The sequence below is a fragment of the Aedes aegypti genome, chromosome 3 (assembly GCF_002204515.2).
Source record: "Aedes aegypti strain LVP_AGWG chromosome 3, AaegL5.0 Primary Assembly, whole genome shotgun sequence".
In the NCBI taxonomy this organism is placed as follows: Eukaryota; Metazoa; Arthropoda; class Insecta; order Diptera; family Culicidae; genus Aedes; species Aedes aegypti.
The window spans coordinates 196,503,773-196,520,017 of NC_035109.1; the positions used below are offsets into that span (position 1 = coordinate 196,503,773).

The 16,245-nt window shown below is 38.4% G+C and overlaps 1 protein-coding gene across 1 annotated transcript in view; it reads right to left on the reverse strand.

Moving 5' to 3' along the window:
• Positions 1-1,302: 1,302 nt before the first annotated feature.
• LOC5568995 (C2 domain-containing protein 5) overlaps positions 1,303-16,245 on the reverse strand; it is a 31,209-nt gene continuing 16,266 nt past the window's right edge. Inside the window, exons 8-15 of the mRNA XM_021849078.1 lie at positions 13,673-13,831; positions 13,443-13,611; positions 6,348-6,749; positions 6,209-6,266; positions 5,574-6,124; positions 4,989-5,505; positions 1,792-2,064; positions 1,303-1,729 (exon numbers count right to left, since the gene is read on the reverse strand). Coding sequence (XP_021704770.1) covers positions 1,667-1,729; positions 1,792-2,064; positions 4,989-5,505; positions 5,574-6,124; positions 6,209-6,266; positions 6,348-6,749; positions 13,443-13,611; positions 13,673-13,831 — 2,192 coding nt within the window. The 3' untranslated portion in view covers positions 1,303-1,666. The remainder of the gene's footprint in view (positions 1,730-1,791; positions 2,065-4,988; positions 5,506-5,573; positions 6,125-6,208; positions 6,267-6,347; positions 6,750-13,442; positions 13,612-13,672; positions 13,832-16,245) is intronic.

The following is a 16,245-nucleotide window of genomic DNA, read 5'->3' on the forward strand; positions in this document are numbered from 1 at the left end:
TAATCAATCCACCATCCAATCGAAACAAGTAACCAGATGTGGATTTGCGATCCAATGCTTCTCCGGCCCAATCTGCGTCCGAGAATCCTTCGAGTATTTGTTCTCCTCCTGCAAGGCATAGCTTCAAATTACCAATCGGCAGCTGTAGGTTTGCTCACCCGTCTTCCTAGAATGGATGTGCTTACCGCGATTACCGGTCACGGCTAAATACAATAAACCTCCGATGAGGCTTTGCAACTTTTCGTTGTTCGGAAGCCTTTCTCCCTCCTCCTTTTGTTGGATGAAGCCGGGATCCATAGGAATTTAGCTTGTTCTCGCTTCATGCATCTCAAATCGTTCAGCCAACTGCCGGACGTAAGCTGTTTGATTCAGGTAGTACTTCTTACCGCGCTTCTCGATGTCGATGAACGTATATGAACGTCTCCCAGTTCGGTTAGCTTGAATTCACTTTCCAGGCTCTTCAATATTCCGACGTACTCCTCCTTGCTCGAGCACGCCACCAACATGTCATCTACGTAGAGAATGATGAAAGTTGTCTTACTATTTCGATGTCGTATATACAAACAACGATCCAAATCCGACGCATTGAAGCCCATTTTCTTCATTGTACCATCGATCCGCTGGTTCCACATTCTCGACGACTGTTTCAGTCCATAAAGGCTCCTCTTCGGTAGGCATGCGGTCTTTACTCCAGCAGCTTCGATTCCAGGTGGCAATCTCATAAAAATCTGTTTATCAAGCTTCCCGTACAAATAAGCGGTCTTTATATCGATGTGTTTCACCAGCATATTGTTTCTTGCAGCGATTGTCAAAAATACACAGAGCGTCACCTGTTTCGCTCCAGGCGCGAACACTTCGTCGAAGTCCTGGCCATGAACCTGCGTGTAGCCCTGTGCTACAAGACGTGCCTTATACCGGATCACCTTCCCTGTTGCATACCGCTTCTTCTTGAAGATCCACCGACAACCTACGGGTTTCACTCCGGTTGGTAGGTCGACTTCATCTCAGGTGCCATTCTCTCTCAGCGATTGAAGTTTTTCCTCGATGGCTGCCATCCACTGCTCAAACCAACACTGCAAAATCCAACCTTGGTTCAAAAACGAATTCAACATTAGAGTAGCATTTGTAACATTCCAACGACCTTAACAACAGGTCTCTCGCTGCAGCCTAGAAGAGCACCATGAAAAAAAAAACAATATATGACGAAAACGGAAGTAGGACTTTCATGGTACGGAGAACGCAAGCACTGCTAAAAAGGTAGTCAGTAGGATAATAATTCTCTCAGAAAAAAATACTAATAAATTATTTTAAGCGTAGGTATGTTTATTGTTTTGCAACTCGCCCTTCATTTGGCATTAGTATTAAAAGTGCAATGTGATGATGTCTTGTTATATTTTCTAAAGTAATGTATATACAATTATATTACCGCTAGCGGAACAAGTGCCTATTGCAAATCTGCCGAAACAACGATAAATCGAACCTTAATTGTAGCCATTTTCGCATTTTGGAAGCGATTAAGTTGAAAATGCAATTAACCTCTTTGTCAACGATTATATGCACATATTTTAATCACACTCATACAAGTTCGCTAGTTTTCAAAATTTTGAAATGTCATTTTATTGCACTTTTATATCTCTATCATACTCATCACTTGCAGTTGGCGCTATCAATCATCTCTATAGTAAGACACGAATACTACATCTCCACCGGCACTCATTAAACATTGGCCCTAAAATAAAAAAAGAATTATTAATTTCTACAAAAAACATCGTCAATTTACTGTCGTCAAACCTGATTTTTATGTAAATTGTCCACTAATACTAGTTCTGTCATGTAGAATGATACCATTGCATTGCCACCAAGGGATGTCACATGTGCTCTCACCACCGCCAAAACCTCCGTTATGAAGCTGTGTACGAATCCACTCAGTCCGCCATTTTCTTTCACCGCAGTGCACTCTCTTATGAAGAAAAAGTCCAAATTTCCTAAATATTTTTCTATCCGTCCACCCGGTACGTAGCTAAGAGGTGTGATGTCAACTCCATAGCGTTCCTTCAATGGCATCTTGAACATTAGCAGAAACAAAGAATAACTAATTTAAGAATAACTTCTATGCTGTACACTATGGCCTTCCGAAATGTTAGGGGAAATTTGTTGGAAGGGATCGATGGTGCAAACGTTTAGTAGGGGTAACCATATCATCTACCTGCGGCAACACACACGAACTGGAAACAGCTTTTATAGTGATGGGCGACATGCAGAGGCGTGTGATTGAATGGTAGCCGAAAACGAAAGAATATGCATGTTGAGAATCACAGGTCGGTTTTTCAAATTCAGCGTAGTAGACGTGCACAGCCCACATTTAGGAAACAAGACGCTTCCCACGCGCAAATTGAACGCGAGTACCCAGCTGCCCAAGCCACGATATCAAAATCATCATCATCATCAAGGTTGGCCAGGACGCGACCGACGGAACGATTGGTTCGACGAGGAGTGTAGGCAGTTCATGGAGGAAAATAATGCAACGTGGGCGCTCATGCTGCAGCAAGGGACCTTGCAAAACACCACCGGAAGGAAGCGGAATACGTGGAGATGGAGTAACCACGCCTGCCATAACAAACGCGGAAGTTCTACTACAAACTCAACGCATCCCATGAGAATACGTTGGTGGTCAATCGTGAGGTTATCGAAAAGTGGAAGCAGCACTTTGAACACCTGAATCGTGCTAAGAGCGTAGAAAATAAAAGTCAAAACAACCGAAGAAATTAGTTCCAGTGCAGACGATGTAATCCAACCTAGGTTAAGGATGCTATTCAACAGCTCAAGAGCAATAAAGTTACTGGTAAGGATGGTATCCGAGCTGGTGGGTCCGGATAAGCTGGCCCTTTGTCTTCACCGGCTGATAGTCACAATCTAGCAAACTGAACAACTACCGGAGTAGTGCCTCATATAGGGGGTCCCAGAAAGTATGGACACGACTTCGCCATACTGCTATTTCAAGACTAGTGCAGATAAAAATCTGATTTTCACACATTTCATTCTTGCACTTATCAAGAGCAGAATTTGAATTTTGAGCGTTTTTATCGCTAGCTATTTGTTGATAGTGTTACATTTCTTGAAGCTCCTCTTATCAGCTTTGCAAAAATAGCGTTATATTTGAATGACTTTGTTGTATGAAATTAAAGTACGTACAATAAAAATCTGAAAAAAATGTATCATTGCCGATACGAGAAATGATCAGACCATCACTTATTTGATTGAAAATTATAAACTTAATTATATGAAATTTCAATAGAAACTTAAAATCCGATTTCAGCTGTGGTCGATTTTTAAAAGGGTCAAAACCAGTTCCTTGTAAATTCGTTAAAACATGTTAAAATCTAAAATTTTTGTTGCCTATCCAAAAGTATAGTTAATTGACATAATTAAATTTAAAATGATTTTTTTTTATTTATATTGAAAATACTAAATAAGCTATGATTTCGTGAAACTATCTTATGTGGAGATAAACACAAGCGATTTTTTGGAATTTTACCATTTTATCAAACATTTTCTAGCAAGGCCAAAGAAAATTTTAAACAAAAAATCTTGAGGAACATCTTGGATACAATGTACTTGAACTCACCACATCGAAGAGTTTTGATAAACCTGAAGCGGTTGGCAAGCACGTATAGGATCATGTGCTTGAGAGTAGCAAGCGCATACGAACGGATTCTGAAGAGGCCGTGTGCATAATAACCGAGATGGCGCACATCGAGCTCATCAACAAGGAAGATGTTCAGTGCTTCAACCAAAGAGGTACCAGAGGAGACCGCAACACGGGTAAAGAGACAACGCTCAGAGTTTGGCAGCAGGAATGGGATAACTCCACTAAAGGTAGATGGACCCATCGGCTAATACCAAATGGATTGGTATAGCAGAATCCATGGGGAAGTGAACTTCCCCTGAACCTATTACAGTTTTTGTCCGGACATGGTTGCTATAGGAAGTACCTGCATAGGTTCGGTCATTCAGAATCTCCTGTGTACCCTAATTGTGCTGGAGTGGAGGAAACAGCGAGCATGTCGTATTCGATAGCCCGTGATTCATTATTGTAAGAGAACGCATGCTCGGTACATGCGGAGGTGACATGTCCCCGAACAATATAATCCAGAGAATGTGTGCGGATGCCGAGTCCTGGAATGCAGTAATTACGGCTGTCAGTCACATTATGCTGGATTTGCAGCGCCTATGGCGTGCCGACCAAGAGCCGGCAGCAGAGGATTAGCCCTGCCGTGGCTGGTCCACTGTAACATTGTTCAAGTCAGCTAGGCTACTTTTGCTACATGCGTTAAATGCTATATGCACTGGCCCCTCCCCGAAGAAATACCGTAAGGTGGTTCCGGGGAGAAAAGGGTCTGAAGCCAAGGGTAATGTCTGGCACTTTAGCAACTCTGCGAGGATTGCTGGACTGGGCTGGGAGTGAATGGGCTGGTTTTAGTGGGTCATCGATGGTGCGACATCCCCACACTCCCTGAGTTACCTTCTCAGGGGTCTGATTGTCGATTTCCCTCATGTAAAAAAAGGAAAAAGACGGCTTAGTATCGACCGCATAGAGCTATGGAAAATCATGGATGGTTTGCAAAATTGTGTGAGGATATCAGGCGAACATTCCCGTTTTATTTCCGACAACTTCGGTAGGGTGATGGACTTTCACGCCTGTTGTTTAATATTCCGCTTGAAGGTGTTGTGTAGAGAGCTTCAATACAGATCCTGTCGGTTTGTTTGCTTCGCGGATGATATGGACATATTCGGCCGTATGAGTATATGATTGTAGGCAGAGCTGAGCGAGAAGAAGTATTCGGCTAGAAAGCAGTGTGTGGATATGTTCGAGGTAGTCGATAAGTTTTTCTACCTTAGACCAACGTCGTGTGTAGAATTGTGGCCCATCAAGTATCAAGTAAAACATATAACGATATATCATCTAAATAAACGAACGGATTACTTACATGTCTAACTAGTCGTCCAGAACCATATCGCCCACGACAAGGAGATCTTCGGCGATATTTGATGGAACCAGATTGTCCAAACTGTGATGTCACTGTATTCTGTTGTGCATTATTTGTTTGTTGAGGGGTATTATCCTCATCTAAGTTAAAGATTAAATCATCATCAACACGTTTTATCTGATCCTTTGCAATGGCATTTGTCATATGTTTTGATTTGAGCGTAGTATGCTTGAATGGTTCGCCCAACCCAAGTGCCATTCCCGTCACAAGTAGTTGAATCTCGTCATTCTCTGGAAGATCTAGTTTAAAGCGTAAATCGCATATTGCACATGGTACCATTGCACGTAGTTTGAAGTATATGGCTTGTAACAACCGCTGGTAGTGTTTCGAGAAACTAATATTGGGTTGACTAGTGGGTAGTTTAGCTCGCCATACTTGTGTGAACATTTGTAGATTTCGAACTACTTCTACATCATGTAGACCCGGCACAACTTGTGTATTAACTACATGAAAACCCCTAGGATAAAAAACAGTTCATTCAGAACCATGTTGTAATTTAAATATTACCTTAGTACGTATACTTACTCTGGAGGACATGGTTCCATAAGCAGTGATATAATTTCCAAATCGTGAATGTCATCCACTTCTAAAACACATGTCTCTTTGTTGCCATGGGTCAAGTCGAGATCCATCATTTCTTCCTCGGAGTCATCAGAATCATCTGGTTGCGCCAAAGATTTATTGTTGATGAAATCATTGAGAGGCTTCAACTGACAAAACTCTCTGTTTCGCTCTACCGTCTCATGAATTGATTTCTGCAATTCCACAAGTTTTTCAGAATCTGCCCATGAATTGCCAGCCACAATTTTCGGTAATGCTGGCTGTGACAGGGCAGAGAGATAAACTGCAGTACCTGTTGCAACTAGTGCCATCATTCGCTCCCCAACTGCTACTGATGTTTTCAAACCGAAAATGGCGTTCATACCTTTCATTTTTAACTTGTTAATCAGTAACTTATGCAGTTCGATTTCGAGGAAAGGTAAAGCATCAGACATTTCCTTGGCGTTCGATTCACCCTTAAGATCGCGTTTTGATCTGCAAGCGTGTGCTTGAATGAGTATTCCGTGACCATCAACCTGATTGGATAAAATATCTATTTAGCATGAGTATTATATGTTAACGAAGTTCTATGTTAATTATTATTTCAACAAACCGCTTACCTGTAGTCCCTCAGGAATTTCAATAGTACACAACAAAACATCCGGAACACTGCCATTTCTGATCATTGAAATAAAAAAAATGTTAAACATAAATGTATTGTTAGAAACATATAATAGAGATATTCTAAAAGAAACATACTTGCATACAGCACATTTCATTGTATTAATCCTAAACGGGATCGATGTGCGTGAGTACGGAATATGGCATATCCCACAAAGATTGCCAGTTGTTTGTGACGAAGCAGTTTTGGTCGTAGAATCCAATGTGTCTTTCAGCACCCTAGCATCTGCACTAGCATCCATACCGTCTGTTTCGAAACATTTTTGATTGTCAGAAATGTCGGCGCATTTCGTTGAAGAGCTCAGTTCTGAAGTAGGATTTAGGTCTTTTTCGAACTCCTGGCCATCCAAAGATGACGTCATGATTTCCTTATTTAGAGATGATCCATGCAGCCTAGTGCTATCAGCTGCAGATGGTTCGCCGTGCTGTAAATTTATCACAGCAGCAGTTCCGATGGCGGACAATACGCATACGTCCTCGCTAGAAAATAAAAACAGCAAATGTGGTTACACTTAATTGTTGCACACTTTATGATAACACTTCAAAGGCCATTGGTAAATAATCGTATAGCTGTGTGATAATCCAGGATAAAAAAAGTTTATTTCTAGAAATAATACTATATGGCGACCGTGACAAGAGACTGTTTGATGGTATACCAAACGAATATTATATCACATTAGTATTTAACCAAATTCACTTTATGAGAAACCTAAAATTTTATTATAAAATTCCGTGGGGCAAGTGAGTAAAGGCAATAGTATAGTAAAAGGTTCTTCAAATCATAAAGACTTTAAATTGAAATGAATGATGTCATGTACATTTTTAGATTGATTTCGACCAATTATATGCAGTATCCTGGGCAAGTGAAAATATTGTCATTTCAAAAAAAAAAAATCAAAAACTAACACATACGATTTATATCAACTTTAACACTTGTTACCCTTTCGGTTGTCGCGCGAATTTTCGTAACGGGAGTAGTCGCACGTTGTACTTTGTAGGGGCAATGGGAGCAATATGAGCATACGGGGCAATATGAGCCACCCTAGTTTGGACCTCAAAAACAGTGTTTTAATGTCTAGTGTCATTATGATCTGCTAAAGGATGCTTTAAATAGCCACCACAATAAAAACCATAAGAATATTCGTTTGAACACATAAGATATCTACGAAAATGTACAAATTTGTCATGAAAAGCTTATAATTTTGATAGTTTCCCAATTAAGCCTACAAGATAATTATTTATCATTCTGGTAAATTTTAGCAGTCCATTGAAACTTCTGATCATACTGAACAATTCGTGCGCCAAATTAGATTTATTCGTAAACAAAATTATCGAATAACAATAAGGTACCGTGGGGCAAGTGGGTAATGAAATTCGCATAGTTGAGATTCTTTAAATTCAAGAGACTTTAAATTGAAACAAATGAGGTCGTGTATATTTTTTAGCTTGACTCCCACCAAATATAAGCAGCATGCTGAAATTGATATTTAAGAAAAATTGAAGAAAAAAGTACAAAAAGTTTTTGAAAAATGTCTCCTTACTTTTACCGCTACAAAAAGTTTACCGTTTTGAACAATAAATTCAAAAACAAACAGTTATATTCACGATTTCTATTAGCTTTAACATTTGTTAAGGCTTCCCAATGAACAATAACATAAGTAACATGTAAACAAAGAAAATGTTATTCGTTTCACTTGAATTTTCTTCTGTTCAGTTATGTTAGTTGAAATGATTCGACAACATTATAACTGCAACATTTCCAATGTTAGTTCTTACATTATAGGACAGCAATTGGATTTCTGCTCTGTAGAATTTCCACCGCTCGTTATTTGTTTTTGAGAAAGTCGGATATGACGTCGGATTACTCTTCGGGAGAAATCAAACGGAATCCTTCGATAACGTATTTAGAATCTTTTTTTATGTGGATAGACCTATACCCCATTTTTATGTTTTGAACTAGCTTTACATAGACATTCCACGAGATTTCCGTGTGTTCTCTAAAATAGCAACTTTTCAGTCAACGTCTTCCTTTCAATTGGCTAGTAGACAGTAGACATATTAATATTGTAATGTTTGGCAACATCTTTTAGAGAAGTTCCATGGTTTCTAATAGCTTTTAACGCTTGAGTATAGTGTTTCTTTAATTATCAGCACGTTATGTTTTTCTATGATAATTGCGAACCATGTTCACTTATGGCTACTTAAAGAGAAAACACAAATTCAATATCTAATGATAACGGTGTTTAAATTTAGTTATTTTTAGGTCTACGTCGAATACATTCTAAAACTTTTTTTATTGCTGTTTGAAACTGTCACAGAGGACAACTAAGAAGTGGTACAGGAAATTATTTTCCGCAACTTTTTTCCACTGAAAATATTAAAATAAGATTGTACGCCGCCAACTTGTTACGGAGTAACAGTCGACAGGTTAAAATTTTTTCGCTCTATTATGCAATAATGGCTGAAAAATCTCAGAAATCTCTTACCTATAGTAATGTTCTCAATGGCCTCAAAGGTTTACGCAAGAGTTTAAAACGTTAATTCACATATTCAGTAAAATATATCAATTGTTTTCACTTACCCCATTTACCCACTTGCCCCGCGGTACCTTATATTATTTTCAAGGTGAAGGGGCGGGGCAAAATGAGCCACCTAGATCTAAGCAAAACAAACGGTGTTTTGAAAAAAAAAAAAAAGTGTTGCCTAAATATACCAGATTATTTTATTACTGCATAGTCATCTTTATGCACCATTACAAGTGGAACACTTTCCTAGAAAATACGTTGAACCGCAAGTATCGCAATTTAGTGCTAGAATAACATGATCTGTTTACTATGTGTTATGCATCATAAGCCGCTAAATCAATAATTTCAAGCAAAGCTAATACAGTTTCCTTTCTAGTAATGTACTCGTCACCACTAACTTTTCTCTATACTGTTTTAAATAATATAAGTTTCGGTCAGCCAATCGGGAGCGTCTTGGAGACTCCCCGACTCAACTGCCTCAGGGTCGGCACGCTCACCTAAGTCTACCGCGGACAGGGAATCTTCGCACTAGTAATTTAGGAAAACCCAAGCACTTCACTAAAACCTCGAACTTTATTTTCCTCCACAGGCTGTATTTCTTCTACCATCTACTCCTCGCTATCCACTTCTTTGCTATACTTTCTTACAGACTAATCTGACCTGTTCACTTTTGGGGCCCCTTCTTCTTCCGACTACCACCTGTCGGCCTGGTATTGGCCTTCGGCGCTCTCCTGCTTCGGCCACGTCTGGCCTCGCTCTTCTCGGGTTGGCTTGGGGACTTCGGCTGCAGCTTGCTGGGACCCTCCTACGCGTCCTAGGCTACCGCTTTGGTGACGGATCGGTCTTCGGCTAATACGATGCCGGAAAGTACCCGGAATTGGGCTCTAGGACGTCGTAGGGCGGTAATAGAAAAATGGTGGTTTCTATACCACAAACGGCGGGGTCCTGGTAGAATGGAAAAGGGTTTAAACCACGGTAATAGAAATTGTGGCTTTTGATGGTTACCTGGCGTCCACTTTCCACTCACTTCTTCCTCACACAACTCTTTGTTGGTTCTCTCTTAACTTCACTTTTCAAATATTAAATTTGGGTTTTTGCGACTAGCTTCTTCAGCAGTATCCGGGCAAGTGAACGACCAGTAATTAAATTTTCAACCGTAGAGGTTCTTGACCTACGTCGTCGGTCATTACCCTTTTCCATTCGAGTTTTTCAACGATGGCCCCCATTTCGCCACCCCTCATGGCCGTCCGAACGTTATGCTACCAGACATCTGGTGGTGGGTTTTGGGAGCTCGGTGGGTGGTAGCCTGCATGGTTACGGTTAGCTGACATATGCTTGCCCTAGCTGTATGCCTAGTGCTACTGGGAAAAAACCTACACAACTACTACGAATATTTCCTGTCGGTTTAACGTACAAGCAAAATACAAAATCACCTTAACACTATCAATTGACAAATCAAACACTTACAATAAAAATCATTCGATTGAATGAGGTGGCTCATACTGTCCCGTAGGGTGGCTTATAATGCCCCATATGGCTGGTGACTACGTAAAAAACATGGTTTTCCAAAATGTTCCTAAAATAATTTTTAAGTTGATGTTAATATTAATTATCGACGTAACATAGAAGATAACATTTTATAGTACAAGCCACTTGCATTTAAACCATTTTTTTGCTGTTTTTCTATGCATTCTATAACGTTTTCCTTAGGTGGCCCATATTGTCCCGATCGCCCCTACAACACCCTTGGTTTATCACGTTCAACATGAAATACCTCGCGATCTAGATTGAATATAGAAAAACCATTTTAAACAAAGTTATTTAGGAGATCAAAAACTGATATGCGGTGGTCATTAAGATACGGAATCCCGCCACCAGGCGGCGCTGGAGTCCATGAAACTATTGTTTTGCAAATATCTCAGGAGCCTGATCACCTAGAAAGATGGCGTCTTCGTCAAAGTTGTTCAGTAATTCGAGAACTATCATTGTTGGAGCTAGTTGATTCAAAATTTTGCCACCAGGCAGCGCTCGTGAGCATTTTTTTTGTCAGATAAAATAATGAAAGTCCTTGAGCTACTGAACAACTGAAGTATTCACAAACCAATAGTTTCATGCTCGCTAGAACCGCCTAGTGTCAAAATCTCGAATTTCTTGACTCAAATAATGATATCGCTTGACTTACGGAACAACTTTGCCGAAGACGTTATCTTTCTAAATGGACAGGCTCCTGATATAGGGGTAGTCGGGGCGATTTGGCCAATGGGGTAGAATTTATTTATTTATTTATTTATTTCCACATCTTCAACTTGTTAGTTGTACAGACTGTTGTGTTAAAAGGGCCTAATAATATAAGAATAGAACTAACAAATACCAAAAGTAACACGCATCAAATTAACGACAATATCAACTAGATCAAAGAGTAAGCAATCGACGACAATTATACTGCGAAAATATCGCTAAAGTACATATTTATGGTTTCCAAGCGTTTTTCCTACGGCATTCAAATTCACGGAATTCAATTCCATTAGGCCATGTTGAATTAGACAAAGCCAAATCCTTCCACCTGTCTTTCAATATGACTTTAAATGAAATATAATCCAACAGTCGACAATCCGTTCTTCTTGAAACTAATTTCACCACGTTCAGGCAATCTTCCATTGGGGCACCTAGACATCGACAAACCATTGACTCCACATCACTTTCCAGAGCGTCATTGCTGATGTTAGTCAGCAGCAGCGAGAAGTGGGCATCGTTCACTGTAGGTCGCATGTCAACGTTCGGTTCGGATCGATTATCCCTCTTCGTATCACGCTCGTAGATATCATTTGAAGTACACATCTTTGTAGAGGTGGTAGGAGTAGAATGACGGAACTGTAGACTATCGGAAGAGATCTCATTCGAAGCGGTTCGTTGCAGTGTTTCCACGATCAAAGAGATCTGACTTTTCATTTCAGCAATTTCGCAATGTAATTGGCCCAAGACTGTAGGTGGCGTTGACTTTTGTTGAGAGTTTTTCCAGTCATTGAAAGTTACTAAACATTCTTCGCACATCCACATTAGACCGTTCTTTAGAGCTCGCAGATGATCTCTACCCATACCGACGCACGCAATGTGGAACGAATGACCACACATTCCGCTGCACACAGCATACAGAACAAGCTCTGTGTATATGACGATCGCACACTTCGAGCATTTCACTAAATCTTCGCAAACTTTCGATTTTTTATCGGTCATTTTATCGGCAAAATTTCTCGAGATTTTCAATTTATCCACAGGAATACGAAAGAATATGCAAAAATCCAAGAATTTAAAACAATTACAGCAATAAATTCACTAGAAAAACAGGCATAAACGACGTAAAAATGCGGAGGTGATAAAGTATCTAACACAGCGATACAACAACAAATAATTTTACAATAGATATGCTACAAGTCAGTGTTCTAAACTCAAAGAAAAAGAAATAAATGAAGTTCGAAAAAACTGCCCATATTGCCCCGAATAGCTCTTTCAAATTTCATTGTTTCAGAATGATGAAATTTGACGGTTAGAATGTTTTTTTTAAAATTTAATCTTTTTGCACGAAGTGTTTATAAATACTAATAACTTTCAAGTGTAGTGAAAAAATAATTGAATTTTTAGATTATATGAGATAATTTTACAACCAAAATAGGGTGCTCATTTCACATCATTGGTAAAATATCGACTCAAAAAATGACAAATTTTGAAAAAATTTTCATTCGTTCGATAATTTTACAAGACAACGAAAATCATATAGATCTAGTGTATTGATCTAAAAATTGTTGGAAATCACGCAAAAATCCAAATTTTCTTAATATTTTCAGCACTTTTATCGACTTTTTCTTAAGGAGGCCAAACTGCCTCACTTTCCACTATCTGCAAAACAAAAGTAAAAATTGTATGCTAGCCACTATGCCACCTAGCGGTCAAATTTCTGAATTGAATGAGGTACCATCAGAAAGCGCTCTACCTCCAGAACAAATTTAATGAAGATCCCAAGTTTAGTTGAATTAGTATCTGGATTTTGAGATATACCGATTTCAAATTGTGGTCTACTCGAACCGTATATAGTTAGTTTGTTACCCTAAGGAAAAATATTTTCTGCAACATTTTCCCACCAAAAATATCAAAATGAGATTGCATGCCATCAACTTATTACCGAAATCATAGATGACAGATAATTTCCATAATTGTAACAACAAAGGTTTCGTAAAATTTGGTATTAAAATTTTGAAAATTGCCTACACTCTTCACGTTTACGGTTTTGGTGGTTCGAAAATATCTATATTTCTGATTTCATTTTATACCCATTTTTGTATTTCATTTAAACACACCATTTTTATCTAAAATGATAAGTAGCTTGGACAAACAACACCGAAATTTTTTTTTTTATTTCCATGAATGTTACGTTTAACATCAAGTACAGTTGGTAAATTATAATTTTCAGATTTTGTCCGATCTTGGCATGAAGGCGTGCGTCGTTGGATGCCGTCCAACGCATATGATTGTGCCACAAAAATCTAGAACGTTTTGTTCTCCGTTTTATCAGCTTTAATGACTTAGAATATAAACTTAGATCATCCATTTACACGTTTTGGAGCCAAACTATTGTTTTATTACAGGTACTTACGATATCGTTGTGGTTTCCGTGTATCCCAACACCATGTTACAACCAATAGCACGTGCATGAGAGCGGATTTCCATTCGAAGTTCATTCCACCACATATCGCGAGTTTCTGGATCGTCAGGATTAGGCACACGTGCTAATAGCTTCACTGATCGAGCTGAGACGGTAGCACCTGCAATCATTCAATATGGGTAACACATAGAATCGTAAACTAAGTCGTTGTAACTGATTACCTAAATGCAGCACAAATCCCGGAGGTACCTTTGTAATAGTTAGGAAAGGATATTCTAGTAGCTCTAGTGCGTCTTGGTTCAGTGGTTTTATCAATATACTAGTTGGTTGCCCTCGAGAACCGATGCCAAAGTAACGGTCGCTGGACGTTAGAGAGTTACCTGCAAATGAACGGTAGATGTGACGTTCGGTTGATATACCTTTTGAAAATGAACTCTATTCTGATACGTTGCAATATCATTTAGCTTTAGTAAATATTTGTTATCCTTGTCGGTTTACTACAAACGCGACTTTCTCGCTTTAGTAGGGTGGCTGATCCAGGGTAGTGTGTGTTCAATAATAGTGGTAGTGCGGTTAATAGCGTGTAATAGGACAATTTTATTTTTGTGTGTATTTTTCTTACATGGTCCTTGTTGAAAAAAAATGAATTTATTGAGGTAACAGTTGAAAACCATTGTTGTTCCTTTACATCAGTAATAGTATTTAAAACGTTCCTATAATAGTCAGCTTATGGTAAGTCAATGTGAACCACTACTATAAGAACTGAAGGTAATTAAGAAACAAACATTTTGAAAATAAGATTTCTCAATTGGACACTGGCTCTAAGCCCTTTTGAAAATTATCTAAAATTTTGAAAAAAAAAACCAGAAGCCAATACCGGCATTGGAAGAGGAAAACAAATTATTACTAACTAATTGCGAAAAAGCTCAAAAACTTGCTATGCAGTTTGAAAGCGCACACAATTTCAATTTAGGACTTACTAGTCCAATTGAAAATCAAGTTACTCAGGACTTCGAAAATATTGTCAATCAAGAGAACGTTTTCGAAAATGCCTGGGAGACTGATTTGGAAGAAGTGAGAACTATTATTAAAAAATATGAAAGCTCCTGGTGATGATGGAATTTTCTACATCCTCATCAAGAAACTTCCAGAAAGTAGCTTATCATTTTTAGTTGATATATTTAACAAATGTTTTCAATTAGCATATTTTCCTGACAAATGGAAAAATGCTAAGGTTGTTCCAATTTTAAAACCAGACAAATCCTGCAGAAGCTTCTAGCTATCGTCCAATCAGTTTGCTTTCCTCCATCAGAAAACTTTTTGAAAAGGTCATTTTGAACAGAACGATGGCCCACATCAACGAAAATTCAATTTTTGCCAATGAACAGTTCGGATTCCGCCATGGACATTCGACCACTCATCAACTTTTACGTGTAACAAATTTGATCCGTTCCAACAAATCTGAAGGATATTCTACTGGTCTTGCTCTTCTAGACATAGAAAAAGCATTCGACAGTGTTTGGCATGAAGGTTTGATCGTAAAATTAAAAAAAAACTTTAATTTTACAACATACATTGTTAGAATAATTCAAAGTTATCTGTCAAATCGTAAACTTCAGGTTCAGAACTCCAGATCTGAAAGACTTCCTGTAAGAGCTGGTGTTCCTCAAGGCAGCATTTTGGGACCAATATTATACAATATTTTCACATCTGACTTACCTGAGTAACCTCAGGGATGTCAAAAGTCTTTGTTTGCGGATGACACAAGCCTCTCCGCCAAAGGACGAAGCCTGCGTGTCAATCGACTAAAAAGTTTGGATATTTTTTCTTCATACTTGCAAAAATGGAAGATTTCTCATAATGCTTCCAAAACTCAACTAATAATATTCCATAAACATAAACCAAAAGCTCTTTATTTGAAACCTTCAAGTAGACATGTTGTCACGATGAGAGGGGTTCCAATAAATTGGTCAGATGAAGTTAAGTATCTAGGGCTCATGCTAGATAAGAATTTAACTTTCAAAAATCACATTGAGGGCATTCAAGCCAAATGTAATAAATATGTAAAATGTCTCTATCCCCTAATTAATAGAAAATCAAAACTTTGTCTTAAGAACAAGCTTCTGATATTCAAACAAATTTTCAGGCCAGCCATGTTGTATGCTGTACCAATATGGACTAGCTGTTGTAATACCAGGAAGAAAGCTCAGCAGAGAATTCAAAATACAATTTTGAAAATGATTCTGAAGCTTCCTCCCTGGTATAGTACCAATGAGTTACATAGAATATCCAATGTTGAAACATTGGAACAAATGTCAAATAAAATAATAAATAATTTCAGGCAAAAATCGTTACAATCTTCTATTGACACGATTAATGCGTTATATGTTTAGGTTAAGTTAGGTTAAGTAAATTGAAAACGTTTTTTTTTCTCTTATAAGCAGGTGAAATCAACTCACCTGTAAAAAATCTGAACTGCTACGGCAAATGAAATGTAATATGTTGTTAACAAAATGTTAATAAAATCTTAAATTTGTTTTACCAATTTAGGATGATAGTGTTGTCTAATAACACAGAACACCTAGATATAAGAAATGAATGTAATGTTTGGAATGATACTAATAAGGATTAAAAAAAAAGAACTTAAGGTCAAGATCAGGGTTGTTGACGTTAATCAATGTTTAACGCCGTTTTGTTAATTCGTTGACGTTAATCGTAACGATTAGCGAATTTTCCGTTTTTTCCCTGATCAGTAAATTTAACGTTAACGATTTCCGTTGATTTATCGTCTACA